The sequence below is a fragment of the Alosa sapidissima genome, chromosome 2 (assembly GCF_018492685.1).
Source record: "Alosa sapidissima isolate fAloSap1 chromosome 2, fAloSap1.pri, whole genome shotgun sequence".
Taxonomy (NCBI): domain Eukaryota; kingdom Metazoa; phylum Chordata; class Actinopteri; order Clupeiformes; family Clupeidae; genus Alosa; species Alosa sapidissima.
Window position 1 is genome coordinate 6,657,355 of NC_055958.1, and position 21,353 is coordinate 6,678,707.

Below are 21,353 nucleotides of genomic sequence, written 5' to 3' on the forward strand. Positions count from 1 at the left end.
GACAAAATATGCATCATGCATAACTCCTCAAACATATGTAAACAATTTTCCAGATGTTAATATTTGGTTGTACTTTGGTAAGTTATCATGCACTGGAATGCAATGTTTTTTTGGTTTTATATAAATTTTGTCTATTTAAAAAAGACTCTGTCCTGTGTTTGGAGTCGTATACCTGTAGCTAAAGTGTTTTTGTTTTACTATGTGAAATGTGTGTTTGTGTGGGTGTAAATCCTTACAATCATCCAGTCATAGACCTGTGTCTAAAGGTTTAAAAGATTGTGTGTGTGTGTGTGTGTGTGTGTGTGTGTGTGTGTGCATATTTCAAATGCAGCTGCACTTTATTGGAGACTCCTCAGCTTCCTCCAGGTTCTCTCCAAACAGTGTTAAAAGCTCTGGGTGGACCCTGTGAGAAACACAAGGAGCTGAATCAACAGACTTCCCCCTGCCTCTCGCTTTCATTCAAATAAACAGTAACACAGCTTGGCCTTCTACTAGCGCTTGTACCATAACCCCAATACTATCAACACAGCAGCTAAGAATGTAGCCGAAAACAAAGTTAACTTAGAATTTATGATGAGGTATGTGTGGAATCGCTGCCAGGAAGTCAAGGCATTTCCTAGGCTGGCCTCTGTGTTCGCTATAGCAGTTCCGCTCAGACAGTGAAAAGCAGGAAGGTGAAGAGGAACTCTTGTAGTACCTGATGTAGAGTTCAGAGGGGGCCTCTAGCAGATCCCCGTCTACGTTCCAGGGGCACGAGCCCTCGGAGGAGATTATGGGGGCGCTCTTGGAATCGACCTCCTCATTTTCTTCGGACACCTCGTCAGTCCAGTGGCCCTGAGTTCTTGGTCGGAGCTTCACCGCCTTGACGGTGTGCGTCTCCACAAATGAGAAGCTGAACTGTGATAGGAAAGGTGAGGTGTTGTTAGGTCACCTGGAAAGGTCTTCAAAGTGTGACATAAGAGTCCATCGCAGATAGGAAAATCATCACTGTACAAAACCTGGGAAATGGTCACGCTGACAAAAAGTAGTTTCTTTATTGCAAAATGTTATTTTGATAAAAAAAGTACATGTTTGAAAATGTAAATAGTTGAAAACATGTTTCAAACCCTTGTATGGTACAAACAAAAGCACTGAACTGAGTCATTTAAATCAACTGGTTACACATTTGAAATACATGAGCATTATGACACTTGAGTGTAGCTTATTTGCTGTCCACAAGGGGGCACTGGTGAACAGCAAGACATTGGTGCTTAAAGGCGGACACCATCAATTCTGCCCGTGACCTGGGGTGAACTTGGTCACTAGCCAGACCTGGAATGGGCTTGCTGCCCATCCATTCGGTTCAAATTTAGCTTTTTGAAGTGAAGAGAGGGTTCATGACAGAGTCAAAGCACATCAAACACATCACCCTAAATCTGCATAGTTTGTTTATGTTAGTTAAATTAAGCCTTTATCTATTATTAACAGCGTTTACAGGATGTGAGCGGAACTTTATTTGAATTCCGTGTTTTCCCCCTCAAACATATCCTTCCAACAACACAAATAAGGAAAACAAGACCTGACTGAAGTATTTTTTTCCCCTATGAGGTTGAGATCCTTCCTGTTCCCATATTTTTTTAATTAAATAGGTTTGCGCACAAACAGGCATGCATTGATGGTGTCATCTCTGGTTCTGATCTATCTTATCTGTCTGCTGGCGCTGCCTTTAGCCCCCGCAAATATCTCACTTACACAGTGAGTTCTTGTCATCCGCCTGTAAGTCGTCCTACACAATGTATAAATATAGAATGTAGGTTAACAAACACCCTTAGATTGGATTGCTGGGGAGAGGAAAAAAGAAGGGAGAGAGAAGGGAGCTCTGAAATGGGCTAATCTGTATTAGCCTGAAAAGTGTTTTACGGGAGTCTGACAATGGTGGACTAATTTGACTTGACAGTATGCTAATTCTGCTTAAGCTGAGAAGGTTGCTAACTCCATTAGCGTTGGCTGGATTTCCTGCGTGGGATCAGTGGGGGTAGTTCCATTGCTGGACTGGGCCTTCAATCCAGGCATGAAAGGGATGACCGTACCTGATTGTTTATGCTGTTGTATCTCTTTAGGTGCTTGACGAACTCTGATCTGGAGGTGTTCCCCACCATGATCAAGGCCATGCTGCCATTGTTCAGCCTATAAACAAGACAAAGATTGAATAAATGTAATAAACTGCAATACTACTGTATATAATCTAGTTAAAGTTCACTGGTATTTTGCAGATGCTTTTCTCGAAAGTGACACTCGCAACGAGTGATCGCATCGAACCGAACCCGGGTCGTCCGACTGGCAGGCAGTGATGTTACCACTGCTGCACCACGCCAGTTAAATATAGACTTATAAGACCAAGTAACCCATTGTAGTGTATAGGGTATTGTACACTAAAGACTTCCTCACAACGATTCAGGACACACTGCACTCAATCTGCTCATATTACAGTTTTTCTCAGTCGCTTTGGTGCTTTTCTCACATCACTATTAACATTTGCACAGCAGTTAGTGCATTTCTCAAAACAATTAGTGCAAACTGCAAAACCTAGTGGATAACCTGCAAAAGCACGTCACTTGCTCAAAATGGATAGTCCATTCCTCAAAAACAAGTTTTTATGTCAATGAAACTGCCAGTATCATCAAAATGAGAAGTCTTGACACCATCGTTTATGAACAAGATAGTCAAATGGCTTTGTCATGTTTTCATTACGACAGTTTATGCTCTCAGTGTTTTCCCATGCAAAAAAAAGGTCAGAACTCGGTGACTACCTGAAAATGCTCAGGACAGCACTATACAGTACTTGTACAGCCATATGAAAACTACAGTAAAGTTACAAATTGCTGTAGTTAGGGGAGTAAGTGAGTACAAGACACTGAATATGTACGTTTCACAGTTTTACTGTATGCTCTTTGCAATTCTACAGCATTGTGGCAGAATTTGATAACTAGTTCACCAATTTTGTATGTAATGACTCAAGCAATGAAATGAAGACTATTAGTTTTATTGGGAACAACTATTCAGCATCCATAAGTATAGTTCATTTTGACTGACATGACAAAGCAACTGATACATGTTCAAAAGCATTTGCAATTTGTTCAGAGGAAGTAGAAATTGCTACTATGATGTGCACAAATGACTAAATGTTGTGATGGCTGAACTAATAGTTATGAGAATTTTCATTCTGATCTGAGAAAAGCACCAAAGCGACTGAGAAAAACTGTAACAAGGAAGGGTGGAATGTGGAATTCACATGACCATTGTTCCAATGTTTTGCACAGAGGCAGTTGAGTTCTCATCTATGGTGAGGTCTGTATTCTCTGAATGACCTGCAGGAGCCCTGTTGCTTTGTGCGTTTGCTGCACCTAGCATGGGGTGAGGTGCGAGAGGGGGTGCAGTATTTGGGGGGGGGGGGAGGGGGGGGGCGGGCACTGAGACGTCCCAAAGGCCTGTGGACAGATGCTCCGCTCCTAAGTCACTCAGTTTAATCAGAGTAATTATGTGCTGATTAGTCCATCTAGATGCCTTTGACCTCAGCGGTCTGATCCAGCCACTGATTCCAGTCTCTGGGATTACCTCCCTCAGAGTGGCCCCGCCCCGCCCCCCCTACCTCCACCGGCTTTGCCCCGCCCTGCCACGCCCCGCTCTGCTCTGCACTGCGTGACCCGAACCACCACCCAAAGGCTAGAGGGGACCTGCCAGGACATGGGATTTCAGAGCTCAGGCCAGTCTAGAGTTGGGTGTTACAGATACACTGACCTAGTCTTTAAGGATTTTGCGGTCACACCATGACAAGAAAGTAAGGAGATGGCATTCTCCACCACTAATGTAAGTTGCGTGATGCCCCAGTCTGGCCGGTGCAGGCGGAAAAAGAAAGCCCAGAAATAAGTCGTCCCACTGACCTGGTGTTGGGAGCCAGGCCTCTGGGTGCCATGGAGCACAGGCAGGGGATGGCCATGATGCTGATGTTCAGGAACAGGCCCTGAGTGGTTTGCCAGGACTGACCATCTGATAGAGATAGATAGATAGATAGATAGATAGATAGATAGAGATAATTCACAGAAAGTGTAATTGATAGATAGACAGACAAACAGAAATATAGACAAGACAGACAGACAGACAGACAGACAGATAGATAGATAGATAAATAGATAGATAGATAGATAGATAGATAGATAGATAGAGATAATTCAAAGAAAGTGTAATTGATGGACAGATAGATAGATAGATAGATAGATAGATAGACAGACAGACAGATAGATAGATAGATAGAGATAATTCAAAGAAAATGTAATTGATAGATCGACAGACATATATAGACAGACAGACAGACAGATAGATAGATAGATAGATAGATAGATAGATAGAGATAATTCAAAGAAAGTGTAATTGATAAACAGACAGAAATGAGGAAGATAGAGGAATTCGTTAATTAATAATTAGAGGAGGTAATTAATTATAAAACAAAATCATATCATATCATATCCTGTAACAAATGAAACCTGTTATCCTCCATTTCTCACCATTATCGCTGACGTCTTTCCTGGAACCTGTTCTGTGGAAAGACACACAGACAACAAAGGTGTTGATATCACACTGCATAAAGGGTAGTGTGCTTCAGATAAACAGCCTCCCCTACTGTTACCTTCAGTTGGGTGACCTTCAGCGTTTTGATTCTTTTCCAGTAGCCAATTAAGCAGGGGGAGGCTTGTTTTAAAATTACACGGAGGCAATTACTAGAAGAGCCCAGCCGAGAGAGGAGCGGGAAAATTAGGCCAGGGCCAGAGAGCTGCCCATCGCCACCTACTCTGTTCGTTCCTGAGGTTCATCAGTGCCAGGCTTCACAGGCTGGAAGGACAACTCACAGTCTTCAGGTCTGCACAGAGGAAGAGGACACACAAGGGTAAGGATAGATAGATAGATAGATAGATAGATAGATAGATAGATAAACAAATAGACGAATAGATAGATATATGGCTAGATAGACAGATAGACAGATGGATAGGGAGAAAATAGATAGGGAGATAGATACAGAAAAATAACTGATTCTTCCAAGCATGGGCAAAAGACTATCTCTTGGGACTCCTTTCAGCATGCTGGTAGAAGCTGTACCCGCCTTTGATACCAGGCTGGCTGGCTGGCATGAGCCTTTCTCTGGAGGCCACAGCCACACTCTCCAACAAGGGAGAGAGCTTCAGAGAGAGGGACAGGAAAGGAGAGAAAGACGGAGACAAACAAAAATTGGGCGGGGTCGGTGTTGGGATCGGTGGCTTACTTGAGATTTGCCAGTGTTTTGATCAGAGCAAACTCGCGCCGCTGGCTAGGGGGCATCCAGCGATGCCTCTCGGCGAACGCCAGCGTGTGCCCGCCGAAGCCAAACATGGCGGAGAAGCCAAAGCGCAGGAGCCGGCCCAGCGAGCTGAAGCTACACACATCCACAGGCTGCCGGTGTCCTGCATACACGCACACACACACACACATATAAACACATACACACACACACACAAATAAAACACAACTTTGAACATGCCACACAAGTCAGGCCTTTACAGTAGGGAAGGCAGTCCTTGTGTAAATATGAAAGTGAAGATCTTTCTGAACCTGCTTTATATGAAAGACACTATAAGGGGCACTTTAAGGGGCAGCCATGGCCTACTGGTTAGCGCTTTGGACTTGTATCCGGAGGGTTGCCAGTTCGAACCCCGACCAGTAGGCACGGCTGAAGTGCCCTTGAGCAAGGCACCTAACCCCTCACTGCTCCCCGAGCGCCGCTGTGGTGGCAGGCAGCTCACTGCGCCGTGATTAGTAGAGACCAAATTTCCCTCACAGGATCAAAAGAGTATATATACTTATACTTATACACTAAACATAAATCACCAGAACAGATGACTATTATGAAAGAAGTTAAGCTATTAACCAAACATTCTTATTTATATAAATATTTTATGGAGGTGAAACCATGAAGCACATCAGAATGTATGTGCTTTAACTGATCCTGAGGGGACCAATGACAAGGCGGGTTTACCACAGCTGTGGACTTGGTGGCGACATCAAACCAGTCCAGATCAGCTGACCCCCATCAAAAATCATGGGTCACATTCTCAGTTGTTGACCTCTCTTTGTATCCCAAGAAGATTCCGCAATCAAGTGTGCCCTGTAACAACTCATCTGCAGTTGAGTCTTCTGCGTCAATTCAACAGCATGTGGACAAATGTCATCCATCGTGTAAGCAAGCGTGGGGGGAATGCTGGCCAAGCATGCCTCTGTCACGGCTCTGGTGGTGGCACCACTGTCGGACAGGTCCAATCCCATCAGCCCGCTCTGCACATTCCTGACCTCCTTCTGTCTGGCCCCGCGTTTGCGGCTCAACGCAGCCTCATGCATTATTCATGAGCCTCCCGGAAAAAAAAAAGGAAAAAAAAATCCCGCCAGTTGGCCTTATTCACATGCGTAAATATTGCTTAATTAGAAATGAACAAGGTTTTCCATTGGCTCGGGCAAATGGGCCCTACGCTCTTATTTGTGTCAGGTGTCTCGGGTGCCACTCGCGTGTTTGTTATTACGGTTTGTTGTGGTTTTTTTGTTTTGTATTTTCTGCTTCTTTTTGCCTTCGAGGCAAATTGAGGCCAGACGTTTTAAGACAGGATATGGTTCAAATTTAGCATCTTTGTATTGTGTTTTTTTTTTTTAGCTGCCTTTTGCTTCCACAAACAGAGGCTCTCAGTGAGTGTGCGTTGCGGGCTTGTGAGTTGTGCGAGTTGTCAGGTGGTAGGAGAGCGTACTGTCAGTTGGTTTTCTCTCCCCTTTTGGCAGATGTGGACGCGCATTGTGACTTAGCTCAGCAAACTCATGCCAGACGCTGCTATTCTGCGTTAGACTAATTAATCACAGCTCAGAGACGCCATAGAGCCGGCCCACTCAGAGAGAGAGAGAGAGAGAGAGAGAGAAAGACAGTCGGCCGCTTCTCTCTAACAGACGAAGGTGGATACCAATTTGCCAGCCCCAGTTGCTGCTCACAAAACTGGCCCTGGTCCTATTCCACTGCAAAAAAAAAAATAAAAAATCGTCGAAGGCCTATGAATTACAACACCATATGGCCTCAGTCTTATGACTGAAGTCTTAATGATGAGCAAGATTCTCTGGTGTGAAGGGGTCAGACCTTAGTTAATCATTTGGATCTATTGAAGAGCATGATGCCTTCCAAAAGGACTTCTCCCCTCCATGCAAGAAAACAGCACCCAATCCACACCACCATTCACCCCCACCACCACCACCCCCACCATTCACCCCCACCACCATCACCACCCCCACCACCACCACCACCACCATTCACCCCCACCACCACCACCACCCCCACCACCACCACCACCCCCACCGCCCCCACCACCATCACCACCCCCACCACCACCCAATCCTCCTCTAGACGCTTTGTTCTATTCTGTAGTAGCACCACTGCTCAGCATAATCACAAGGCTGGAATATTACATCTGATTCCTTTTGGGGAAACAAGACAGTTCAACTTTTGTCACAAACAGCAATAATGCATTTTTATGCCTTTTTAAGCCTTTAAGCTTTTTTAAGTAAAAAAAAAAAACCCAAATCAAACAATATTTCATTGTCTCTTTCTCACGTCTCATTATTTTTCTAACTTAAGAACACTAAGCTTAGGCTGAAATGTTGCTTGCATGTATGCCTTTTTTTGTCTCTCCAGATAGTGGAAGCAAGTCTATCTGTAGCGTGTAATCCCCTGACACAAGGCAAATCCGCTTGTCTGTCATGCTAAGCCCAGAGGAGCTCACGCAGTCAACACAATGGGCCGGACGTATCAGTGAGCACTTCAAAACACCTCGACACAGTCGACACTGCGCCATGTTCTCCCTTCAACGCAAATAAATGCACAACTAAGCCAAAAAGATGATGGGACAGGAAATGGGTGGTGGAGGGTGGAGGTTGTGGTGGTGGAGGTGGGGGTGGTGGGGTTTGACTGGCACTGCGGCAGGGAAGTGAGTGGTGTGAGAAAAGCTCCAGAGCGGAGCGAGAGAGAGATGACTGATTGACAGCGGCGGGTTTTCCCTCCCCATACCTCCTGGGATTGGCTCCTGGCTCCAGGGGACCTGTTAACCAGATCCTCCCATCAAGACACAAAAAGAGGGAAAAATGGATTGGGGACATAAGACCCCCCCTCTTCCTCAACACACACATTCCTTCCACTGTACTTATATTTTGTGGGCATATGGGTGATCACACACACACACACACACACACACACAGTCCTTCCACTGTACTTAAATTTTTTTGACCATATATGGGTGATCTCTTACACACACACACACACACTCCTTTAATTATGTGGGAACACACACACACACACACACACTCATACCCACATACACACATACAGTATAGCAGTACAACACAGTCATATATACAGTGTATCTGTCACACACACACACACACACACACACACACACACACAATAACAAACATGGCTCTTAATTAAGCAGCAGATTGCACAGACCGCACACGCTGCCATAGTGGCAAGCGAGAGCGAGCGAGCCTCTTCCAACACAGGAACCCATAGCATTGCCCCTGCACACATAACTCAGTGGAATTGAAGAGTAAATATGAATCGCATTTACATATTAATAAAGTGTATGTTTTTGCTCCATTAAATCGCCCTACCTTCAGGCCCCTCCAGTGGCAGTGGAACTGGAACGGTTACTGTACCGAGTATTGGAGTTGTGTGAGAGTGAGTGTGTGTGTGTGTGTGTGTGTGTGTGTGTGTGAGAGAGAGAGAGAGTTGTGGTTGTGTGTGTGTGTGAGAGAGAGAGAGTTGTGGTTGTGTGTGTGTGTGTGTGTGTGTGTGTGAGAGAGAGAGTTGTGTGAGTGTGTGTATGTGTGTGTGTGTGTGTGTGTGTGTGTGTGTGAGAGAGAGAGTTGTGTGTGTGTGTGAGTTGTGCGTGTGTGTGTGAGTTGTGTGTGTGTGTGAGTTGTGTGTGTGTGTGTGTGAGTTGTTTGTGTGTGTGTGAGTTGTGTGTGTGTGTGTGAGTTGTGTGTGTGTGTGAGTTGTGTGTGTGTGTGTGTGTGAGTGTGTGTGTGAGTGAGTGAGTTGTGTGTGTGTGTGTGTGTGTGTGTGAGTTATGTGAGTGTGTGTGTGCGCGTATGCGCTTACCCATGATGATGTGCAGGGCAGCCGTGATCGGATGTCTGACCCCATGGACCGAGCAGGCCACAATGTCAGTCGAGCCTGTGGAGAGTTGGAGGCCGTGTTAATAAGTTCAGCTGTGTGGAGAGTTGGAGGCCATGTTAATAAGTTCAGCTGTGTGGAGAGTTGGAGGCCGTGTTAATAAGTTCAGGTGTGTGGAGAGTTGGAGGCCGTGTTAATAAGTTCAGCTGAGTGGAGAGTTGGAGGCCGTGTTAATATGTGCAGGTGAATCGTCTATGTTAGTAATGCAGGTTTTGTTTACCTATGTACAGGATGAAATATGGACAGTACATTAGACACTGAAAACACATATTCATACACACACACACACACACACACACACACACACACACACACACACACACACGCGCGCGCGCGCGCGCGCGCGCACATACACGCACACACACATACACGCACACACGCGTGCACACACACACACACACACACACACACACACACACACACACACGCGCGCACACGCACACGCACACACACGCGCACACACACCATCGCACACACACACACACACACACACACACACGCACGTGCGCTTTAACACAGTGCAAGTGTAGCTTTGATTAAAAGTTTCCTTGTGGCTGTGCACTGTGTTCTGTGTGCACACACACACACACACACACACACACACACACACAAGTGCAGGTGCGAGCCTAGTGAGTTTCCTGTTTACACGTTACAGTGTGCACCTCTCGTAAATGTAATCACTATTCATGACACAAAATTACTCCCTTTAGTTCCTGTCACCTCAGCAAAGGCAATGCTTTCCCTTAGCCTAGTGTGTGTGTGTGTGATTGTGTGTGTGTGTGTGTGTACAAATACATCAAAAACTATTTTGTTACAAATCACAAATACTGGCTCATGAAATGTAACAAAATAAAATACAAAATACTGATGTGAAAAATGTATTTAATTAAAATACAAGTAATTAGTCATTTGGAAATACAAAAATACCCACACAATAATCATGGTATACTAACAAGGCATATTATTGAAAATGTATCCCCAAGAGACAAGAAATACTATTTTTGATTGGCTGGCAGGGGGCTATAAATTCTGTACAAAATGTAATCACCATCCCATATCAATGTAAACAATGATTGAACTGACAAGCAGGCTTCGCAACAGTGGAATCAACTGTAACAAACCACCCATCATCATTTTCCATAACCAATGTAAGTAGTACAAAAAATTGAACAGGTCGACCTCTTTTTAAACTGAACTACATTTCCCTTGTTGTGCTATAAATGCATGCCTACTGGCAACATGGGGGATAAACAGAATAACAACCTATAAGGTGTCCCAATATACGGACTGATTTAACTTGGGAGAGAATTCCACTCCGCGAGGTCTTTGTCTCCGTCTCCTCCATTATTTCTGCATGTCAGGACACCTCAGCGGATCTTACTCCTTTCACATAACTCCTCATGTCAAATCCAAGTTTTAATACTGTCCTGTAGTAAATGCGGATGTTACTCCTTACATAACTCCTCATGTCAAATCCAAGTTTTAATACTGTCCTGTAGTAAATGCGGATGTTACTCCTTACATAACTCCTCATGTCAAATCCAAGTTTTAATACTGTCCTGTAGTAAATGCGGATGTTACTCCTTACATAACTCCTCATGTCAAATCCAAGTTTTAATACCAAGTTTTAATACTGTCCTGTAGTAAATGCGGATGTTACTCCTTACATAAATCCTCATGCCAAATCCAAGTTTTAATACTGTCCTGTAGTAAATGCGGATGTTACTCCTTACATAAACCCTCATGCCAAATCCAAGTTTTAATACTGTCCTGTAGTAAATGCGGATGTTACTCCTTACATAAACCCTCATGCCAAATCCAAGTTTTAATACTGTCCTATAGTAAGAATGAACATCAGCTATTAGGTACTCAAGATCATGGGGTCAAAGGCCGTGGTCCTAATATGCTCCCTCAGTATCTTATCTGTATCGTTTTCAAATTTTAGTCTTGTAGCACCTAACACACCTAACAATTCAAGCTCCTAGTTACTTTTTTTAATTTCTTTCAACTTCCTGACATGTTCTAAGGGGTTTAAGGGGCTTTAAGTTGTCTACAGGGTGACAAAAATTGACATAAACAAACAAATTTGGTTTACACCCCATGTTGTCCTTACAGAAGGGTGATAAAGTTGACCATTTTGGCTCCCGCAATTGACTTTCCTTTTCATTTTTTTTCAACTTTACACAAGTTCAGAGGGGATCGTAATAGAAGAATGTTGGATCTAACACTTTTAAGTTGGTCACAATGTGACATACCACAGTAAGAAAAATGGAAAATGGGTAAACATTTCATGCTTGTCTTCCAAAAAGGTAATGAAATGTTTAGGTCAACATTACAGTTGAATACAGGGAATTGCCCTAAGGATATCTCCAGGCACCCAACCTATTCTTAAAACCAGATTCACCAAGATTCTGGCCTTTGGCTTTCTGATAAGCATTGCCTATTGTCATGGTTATAGCGGGTAGTATTTAATTGAGTGATGACATTTTGGCTTATTTGAGAAGTATTTAAGTAGTTGAAATACTCAAATACAATCCCTCAAAGTATTTTGTTACAAACTACATTTGAGTTTTTCTAATCCTGCAAAATACAAATTACAAAATATGCTAAAGTAATTAAATACGTATTTTAAATACATATAATTGAAATACTGCCCGTGTGTGTGTGTGTGTGTGTGTGTGTGTGTGTGTGTGTGTGTGTGTGTGTGTGTGTGTGTGTGTGTGTGTGTGTGTGTGTGTGTGTGTGTGTGTGTGTGTGTATGTGTGTGTTCACTACACACAGGGCTCTGTTGCATTTGCTACCACTCAGACCCACCACCTGAGCACTATAGGTCAGTACCCCCATGTGTTTTCTTTTTCAAAGCAATGACTCCAATCAACGAGTGTGGGCCGCAAAAAGTGAGGTGGAGTTAATGATTAAAAGGAGGCAGCACTTTGTTAGAGGGCATTAATTTCACTTAATACTGTCTTGTGCCAATTAAGCTGGTTTACCTTATTGGTAGTGGCGAGGAAAGAACAGGTGTCTGTGTTTGCACTGATTACTGGCAGGGACAAACAGATAGACAGATAGACAGAGAGAGAGAGAGAGAGAGAGAGAGAGAGAGAGAGAGAGAGAGAGAGAGAGAGAGAGAGAGAAAGAGAGGGAGAGGGAGAGAGGGAGGGAGGGAGGGAGAGGGAGAGAGGGAGGGAGGGAGGGAGATAGATGGAGAGATAGGAAGGGAGGGAGATAGAGAGAGAGAGCAGGTTGCCCTTGTCGGGTGAGTAGGCATTTCCTTTCATGCCGCTATCTCGGCCATTTTGTTTGCTGAGATTAACTGGGTATGAAAACAAATGTCTGTAAATGAGTACAGGACGGAGGTGATGGATTGAGTCGTTCCCTTTCCGACATGTGGCGGCCCCCCTCGGACGACCGGTTAGAGAAAGTGGACGTGTGTGTGTGTGTGTGTGTGTGTGTATGTGTGTGTGTGTGTGTGTGTGTGTGTGTGTTTGTTTGTGTGCGCGTGTGGGTGTCTCTGTATGTGTGTGTGTGTGTCTGTATAGGGGGTGGGCTTTTTGCAGAGCTGACAGCTTGGCCACAGGTAGTGAGGGCTTGGCCTTACCTCCCAGGACACTGCTGCTGGAAGCCTGGAACACCCCCCCTCCCCACACACACACACACACACCCTGGCCCCCAGCACTGCCCAGATCCCTCTCACTTCCTGCTCTCTCTGGGAGCTCCCATATGGCTGCGGTGACATCACCAGTAGCTGGCGGCCGGGCACGGCTCTGGACTCCACTCAGGGCCCAGTTTCCTGGCCAACGCTCCCTCGTTTACACTCACACTCACTAGATGTGTCTACACTCACACGGCTCATTCTGAATATCACTCTCATATTTAGTAGATAGATACCTTTATACTCATATTTAGTAGACATATTTATTGAAACACGGAAACAGTATGTTGACGGCAGATACTTTTTTAGCAGCGTCAGTAAGTTCTATTGGTTCTACAAATGTCCCCAGTTTTGTTGGTGTTTTAAGCCCCCAACTTTGTCTTCAAGGCAGCGCTGCTTGGAAGGCGCTAGGGTTAGGCATGGGTTAAGGTTAAGGTTAGGGTTAGGATTAGATGCCTTTAAGTCCACGGTGGCAGCACTGCCTGGAAGACGACGTTGGGGGCTTAAAACACCATCGAGCTGTCCCCAGTCCCTACAGTGCTTGGATAAGATGCCGATCCACATGCCCCTGCAGAAAAGCCCCTGCTGCATTGCTTGTTTCTTGAGTCAAGGGAAATACCCCAATTCTGGGGAATGGGGGGGGGGGGGGGGGGAGTGCATATACAGCTGGTTCATACCTCATAGATTAACATATTACATTAACTCCTCCAGTGGTACAACAATTGGATTTCATTCTAACAAAATGTCATCAGCCATTTTAGCGCTCAGCCTGTGTTCTAATATGACTGTATTTGTTAAGACCACCTGAGATGTAACACAGATCAGCCTCCGCTCCTCCCCGGTAGGCACTAATGCAGCGGCGTTCATCTTTGCCTCGTGAGCCACATCTATTGTTTTCACCGTCGCCAGTCTTTGTGCTGCCCGCATTGAAACCAGGAGAGGCAATTCCATATTTCACCTCATTCATTCTCCCCTCCCAGAAGGCACAGAGCAGCCGCCTGTGCCAACAACATCAGGCCAGCCATACATTTGCATTATCCATTTCTGGGCGCCGTGACGGATGAAGGTAGCTAACATAGCAGATATTTGTGAGGGGAACGAGAGATGAGGAGGCAGAAGGCAGTGGGGTGGTGGTGGTAGTGAGGTGGTTTGGGGGAGGGAGGTGGGTACGAGGAGGAGGTGGGGGGTGGGGGGGGGGTGGTTGTTGAGAAAGAAAAGAAAAAAAAGGGAAAAAAATGTCCTTGGAAGTGCAAGCACTTCTGCAGAACAATTAACTTAATTAAGCAGACAGCATGAATATTCATAAGGCTGTTAATGTCTCCCCCATCTAGGCAGATGAATGTGATGCAATGACTCGCTAGTCAAGCATGTCTGAGAGTCTCATGAAAACTGCACCAACATTTTGGTTCTTTGCCTGGAATATCAAAGAAATTAACAGTCCCCCAGCAGTCCTTAAGACCCAGCAAATTAATTAGAAACCCACGATTTATATGCTCTATACATCTCCGACTGCATACATTGTAGTGTGCAGAAAGGGCCTTAATTGGGCAGTGCAGCACATTTAGTTTGTGCATCAGTGTCTGTAAATGTGTGTGGCGTTTTCTGTTTCAAATGACAGTATCTTTACAGAGGCTTGTTCGACGCAGAAAAACACAGTATGCATCATTTCAATTTAAAATGGACGTGTTGTGATTAAAGTGACTGGCAGCCATGATTAGATAGATAGATAGATAGATAGATAGATACTTTATTGATCCCCAGGGGAAATTCAAGATTCACGAAGCTGTCACAAACCAGAACAGATACGAAAATAGCATGGCAAAAAAATATATGATTTTAGACTCCCTCAGAGATAGCACTGAGTTGTGTGACTTTAAATTATTAAAGGGAATAATTGCGGTGTGATGTACGCTTTTATGGGCAAACCTGTTTATGGGCTTCATGTTCACTGGTGTGGGGTTTTATTTTGGTGGTGAGGGCCCCAGCTGCCTCCAGCCTCCCCTAGACAAAGAGCCGTAGCCAGGCCTGATCTCCACTCTCCCTCCCTCTGTATCTCTCTCTCTCTCTCTCTCCCTCTCTCTCTTTCTATCTCTCTATCCCTCTCTCTCCCTCTCTCCCTCCCTCTCTCTCCCTCCCGCTCTCCCTCCCCTCTCCCTCTCTCTCTCCCTCTCTCTCCGTGACTGACCTGGGCCCGGTGCGGCCACTCTATTCCCCGGCGGGTGCCTGTCCCTCCCACGCCCGTGACAGGAAGCTGTTTACAAGTGCTCCCGTGGGACGCGGCGGCGCTAATGAAGAGAAACAGTGACCTCGGCGCGACCAATTTGCGGCGAGTGCAGAGTTGGAGGGCTTCCACGGGCTCCGCCGGCGCTCGCCGCGCTCGCCTGCTTCCGTTCCGGTGCGCGCTTTGCCGCAGCCCCGCCGAAGGACAAGTGAAGGTCAAACTGTTGGCCCAAAAAGTAGGCCCTGTGCTCCCGTCCTAACACCCATCCCTCCCCTTTCCACCCCCACCCCCCGACTGGCTCCAGTGCCTGGGTCACTCATGATCGTCCTGTAAATGAAGCCCAAGCTCTCCACTCTCGCCGTATTTGGACTACTTGTGGAAAGGGCCCATAGCATCTCCTGTGATGCATATATGGAACTACGCTCCATTTTGAGGAGTGGAAAATGTATATAAATGTAAATAAATATACATAAATGTAAATAAATGTACACAAATGTAAATAAATGTACACAAATGTAAATCTCAAGAGGATGTAAGACAGGGGTTCCAAACTCCCGACCCGCAGGCCAAATCCGGCCCACGTCCGGCCCAATTCCGGCCCGCGACGTATGTCAAAATAATAATGTAATCCGGCCCTTGAGGGTATTTTTAATTTGGACAAACAACGATAGTGATTAAAATAGACGATAGATCCAAGTACGGTGACAAATCCCATTTGTACTCTCCTCCACTATTTGCTAGACAGCTTGATTCAAATCCAAAATCGCTGCACACTGCACACAGTTTTCAGGAAATACTTGTATTATTACACGCGAGAAACACGAAGACGTGCATTTGTAATGATGCGGAAGCGATGCAGGCCATAGTTTTGCACAAATTGAAGCAGAAATAGGCCTACACCAAATGTTGAAAAACGTTCACGTGTGATGAAGTCTTAGGTAGGCTATGTTATTCACCTATTCTGATTCTGAAGGAGAATATCCTTTTGGAGATTATGATCGATCGTCTATTGACAGTGATAGTCACGGTACTGTACGTCTGTGAATGGAGGTGCGTCTTTGTGTGTATACGACTGTGTCCACTAAGCATACCATTCTTATTTCGACCTTCTGCCCAACATAGCTCGGAGGTTGCAGTGGTAATCGTGATGATAGTGTCCGTAATGAACGTGGTACAGACAGCAGGGCTAGTAGAAATAGATAGGAACTGATTTGGAACTGATTTGACCAGGTTTATTGTAGGCCTTGTGATTATAGGCCAGTAATAGTTTACTATTGTTGGTATCCCAACACATCTACATCTGATCTACATCTGAGGGGTTTTACTGTTCATTTGTTTTCTGGGTAATATGACAAAAAAGAGAGTAAACCTGCTCAAATATGTTCATCCAGTATTTACTGAAAGGTGCATAATTTGAGGTGCTTGCCATCCAATGGCAAATTAGATGGGTAAATGTACCCCCTTCATAAACTTTTGTTTACACTCAAAGATTTTTACATTTACAGTAGGACTTTATCTCTGACAACTTTCAAGCCATGGCCTTTCAAGCCATGGCCTTTTGAAATTTTGATATAAAAATCCAATGGTGTTGCTTTCCTAACCCTGACGCCTATTGCCAGGTATTGCCATTGCCAGTTATGAGAGGAAATATTTTTATTTGGTGTGAAACATACACATAGGCCTACCTGTTTTTATGCTTTTTTGTTTGTTTTTATAATTTGTATTAATATTTATTTTATCATTATTTTATTTATAAGCTACAAGGTTGCTAACACCGGTGTCTAAATAGATAAAAATACTTGCACTTTCTGTTTGTAGTTTTGTGTTTGGAAATACAGTACTTGAAAAAAACATAGCATTTTAGAAAATAGCCGTTCTTTTTTGTATTATTCTTTAACACTGATGTGGCCCTCCAATCAGATGACATTGGCGGAAGTGGCCCCCAGCTCATTTGAGTTTGATACCCCTGATGTAAGAGGAAGTGCTGCGGATGAGCATGCTGACACTACTGAGTAATCAAGCTCTTCACTAGAGTGCTGAGAGCAATTGAGTCAATTGGATAATAATAGTAATTGAACTTGGTTGTTGTCACATAGCTCCTGTTTGTTTTCAGGCTAAGAGTTCTAAATAGTCGTGTAGCTTGGCCAAATCCCTCTGACACGCTGAAGTTAATTTGAATCATTCCCCAAATGCTTTTTCTTCACAGGTCAACATTCCTTTGTGATATCTGAATGGGTTAATTAGCTCTAGCCATTGTTCTCATTCAGTCATCAACGGAGTGACGGACAACTGTAACGCCTCTAAGCATTCATGGTGAGAATGCACATTTGATGTACAAAACACTGGCTTTGTAAGTATACAAATGCAAGATTAGACACACACACACACACACACACACACACACACACACACACACACACACACACACACAAAAATACACATACACACAGCAGACAGACAGACAGACAGACAGACAGACAGACAGACATACATGCACGCGCGCACACACACACACACACACACACACACACACACACACACACACACACACACACACACACACACACACACAGAAGGGGGATGTCCAATCGGCGCGGGAAGAGGAAAAAAAGGTGTTCCAAATATTGGTCCGGATTGAGAACAGCTGCGGGGAGCGCGCAAGCCACCACCCTTGCTCCTCACCTGCTGGTATTACGCCGAGAGGAAGTGCTGCTTGGACAGGCGTGAAGATGGAGTCTGTGTCCCTTCCAGCGTCCATCTGGGCCCGCAGCAGCAACCCGTGGGCCACTTCAGCCACCGAGCCGTCCCCCCCAACACACACCACTCTGGGGGACACCGAGAGAGAGAGAGTGAGAGAGAGAGCGAGAGAGAGAGAGAGAGAGAGAGAGAGAGAGAGAGAGAGAGAGAGAGAGAGAGAGAGAGAGAGAGAGAGGGAGCAACCACGTCACCAAGGGCCACATTGCCACAGGCATACTGGCACAGGACTTGCTACACACACACACAGACACAGACACTGCATGTAAACAGGCTCTCTCTCACACACATACACACACAAACACAGACACACACACTCACTCACACACACACACACATTAAACTGTTCTTTAACATAGTGCTCAATAGTACATTAGAATAAAACAATTAACTTATTAGCACTAAACTTTCACTGCATACATTATGTTAATATATTGCAAAAGTCTAATAGAATTCATGTCTATACAAACTAATATTCTTAAAGATAATCGCATCAAAGCATGCAATTACAATTCCATACTATGAGCGTATATTAGGTGAATCTATTTCAACTAATTGAAATTGTAATTCCCATTCGATGTATGGAACAGTGGATTATGACACGGATACATCATACGTGGAATCAGACATGCATTCTAATTGGAAAATGTACTTTTTTTTATTTCCATGGATCGAGCAAATCTGTCAGATCTCTCTCTCACCGCAAAATAAATCATTAAAAATGCCTGAGCCCACTAATCTGCTTTAAGCACATTACTAATAAATGAAGACTCCACAGCAAAGCTGATTACAGTCATTTCAAAAATGCCTTTTAACAGTACCGCACCATTTCCCAAATAGATTTGCTTTGAGCTTCTCTCTCTACTGTAGAGAGCTATAGTGCACAGTACATGTGTGGCTTGCGCATTACCACACCAAGTAAGAGCTTGGCCCTGCACATTTTCACAAACACTAATTGGAAGGGGATCCACTCATCCATGTGTTTGACATTTCAAAATAATTAACAAATTATTACAACAAATCTTTCCACACATTATAGGGTGAGACCAACGTGTGTCTTCAAATTCATCCAGATCATTTTAGGCGAAATATACCCACTTAACATGTAAACATATCGATTATTAGAATAAAGAACATTTTATCTCATTTTAGGAGACATTCATTTCAGACCAACAAATCTTTACATTCATCCATATATATCTTTTTGGGGGATGTATACTCACTCAGAATGTAAAACATATCAAAGAAACCCATGTAGTGGCGGGATAGCAAAGGCCGAGGAGTCACTAAAGACTGCTGAATGGCAGGATGTAAAGTCAGTGGAGCCTTGAGTTTTGGGTTGAGGACATGAAAACAGCGTTGTACGTTTGACCTGAACACGGTCTCCCTTGCGTTCCCGCCGACGGCTGATGGGCCATCCTGCCCACCCCGGGCCTGCTTAATGTTCTGTCGCTTCGCAACGCATCCCCACTAACAAGAGCCCGGGCGATAAAGCTCTCATCGTTTGCCATCTATCAGCAGGCTGGCGCCCAGGCAATAAAATTCTGTCTAAATAAGGGCTTTCAATTGGAGGTGCTGATCATTAACATTAATGTGTGACCGGAGTAATTGCAACCATAGCGGCAGTGCCACCTCTTTAACATTCTTATTGTGCACACTTTTTTTTTTTTCCCTCCAAATGTAGCTGTCACTCGTGCACAGCACACGCACGCACGCACGCACACACACACACACACACACACACACACACACACACACACGAAATGTAACTGAAATAGCCTGGTTTCATTGCCAGAGAGTGAGCTGTGAAATCTACTGTTGTAATAATGAGTTCTGATCTATTAAAGAAAAAAAGTGTGATCGGTATTATCTTCTTGTTCTTGATTCGTTAATTAAAGGCTGTGTTGTGGGATAAAGGAGCAGAGATGATGGAGCTGCTTTGGCGTGCGGTGCAGAGCTCTCTAACACATTTCTCTTTGGGGAGCAGCCACAGGAAGACAATGAAGGAGGATGCCGAAGAACTACCACTGCTCCACTCGGAGGTGTTCACAGACAGAACAAAGCTGACTTGGACTTCATTAAATCCCCCCCACACACACGCACGCACGCACACACGCACACACACACACACACACACACACACACACACACAGAGAGAGAGAGAGAGAGAGAGAGAGAGAGAGAGAGAGAGAGAGAGACTAAAAATGTCCTTCTTACAGGCTCTAGCCTCCTTTCGTGTGACACACTGACACGGAGAAGTGGTGCCTTTTCTCGTGCCAATCCAATTAGCCTCTAGCCAGACGAGAGCAGGCCGACTTCAGCCGCACAGCATGAAGTAAACAATCAAATCACCATTCTAGGACACTTAATCGATTGTATAAGTTTTAAGACACCTTAAAAAGATCGGATCGGATACTGTAGATCTTTAGAGTCTTGGCATGCTGTGGTGCATTTCTGCATGTACAAATATTATTTTATAATGTAATAATCCAAACCATCTCAGACCTTACAACATGACATGTCCGTTAAGATACCACAGACTTTCTTGCTTAAAACATTCTTGAGCAAAAAAAAAACATTTCTACATTTGCAAACATTGGGATAACATTTGGACACAACCTTCAAAATAAATAATTTTCTATAATGTCTACAAGGAATGCATAGCCAGTGATATCAGATGTAATTTGTCCATTGCATGTCATGTGAGAGGCCATGGACTTTTGTGCTTAAAGATTATCCTGTTTTGCAAACAACGGAAAGAGCTTTTTTTGGCCGGGTTAAGTAGCTTAGGTATCCTCCGAGCTTAACCAGTGATTTCGTTCATGCGAACAGAAAATTACATTTTCAGAAAACGTGTTAGTAAATCTTAAAAACAGAGAAAATGACTATGTACTTGAGTCGTCTCAGACTGAAAATCACATGATCAGTTTTTAACCCTGAATGCACACCCCAGGGATTCTGGTATTCATCATATTTAATTTGCGAGCGAGTCTGTACAACAAACAGTAATTACTTCATTCATCAGCAGTAATAAAAAATGCCAGCGGCGTAGCTTCAGCACATTTGTTGATCTTTTCAGAGATTCCCTTCAGTCGCGTTGTCGAGCTCTAAAACGTCTGAAGTGTAAACAAAAAAAAAACCCTGTGTTCTAAATACAGTCTAGAGTCAGAATTCCAAAGCTGAGCCTGACCTATTTTATCACTTGATCTTAAGGTGAGAGAGGCTCATTGGGAACATGTCTATTTTTACCTCTGCTGCCACTGTTCAAATCACCAAGCTTAATAGCGGACCTCCAATGCCTAAACAGGAAAATACCAAGGTTAGACAAAGACTAAAATGGGGAAATGGGGGTGGCATCCACTATTTATTCTCTTTGATTCTCTCTCTCTCTCTCTCTCTCTCTCTCTCTCTCTCTCTCTCTCTCTCTCTCTCTCTCTCTCTCTCTCTCTCTCCCCTCTCTC

The 21,353-nt window shown here is 44.3% G+C and overlaps 1 protein-coding gene across 3 annotated transcripts in view; it reads right to left on the bottom strand.

The window, feature by feature from the left end:
* Nucleotides 1-21,353, bottom strand: part of cerkl (ceramide kinase-like) — a 75,416-nt gene that overhangs the window by 22,283 nt on the left and 31,780 nt on the right. Inside the window, exons 5-13 of one of the 3 annotated variants that reach the window (XR_006024520.1) lie at nucleotides 17,821-17,963; nucleotides 9,191-9,265; nucleotides 5,294-5,471; nucleotides 4,826-4,894; nucleotides 4,542-4,573; nucleotides 3,921-4,026; nucleotides 2,070-2,166; nucleotides 698-897; nucleotides 237-403 (exon numbers count right to left, since the gene is read on the bottom strand). Coding sequence is in view for 2 of the 3 variants with exons in the window: in XM_042067582.1 (XP_041923516.1) it covers nucleotides 322-403; nucleotides 698-897; nucleotides 2,070-2,166; nucleotides 3,921-4,026; nucleotides 4,542-4,573; nucleotides 4,826-4,894; nucleotides 5,294-5,471; nucleotides 9,191-9,265; nucleotides 17,821-17,963 (982 nt within the window). In the remaining variant the exon portion in view is untranslated. Of the gene's footprint in view, nucleotides 1-78; nucleotides 404-697; nucleotides 898-2,069; nucleotides 2,167-3,920; nucleotides 4,027-4,541; nucleotides 4,574-4,825; nucleotides 4,895-5,293; nucleotides 5,472-8,101; nucleotides 8,133-9,190; nucleotides 9,266-17,820; nucleotides 17,964-21,353 lie in introns of those variants that run through there. The other 2 variants (XM_042067597.1, XM_042067582.1) reach the window with 2 other exon arrangements.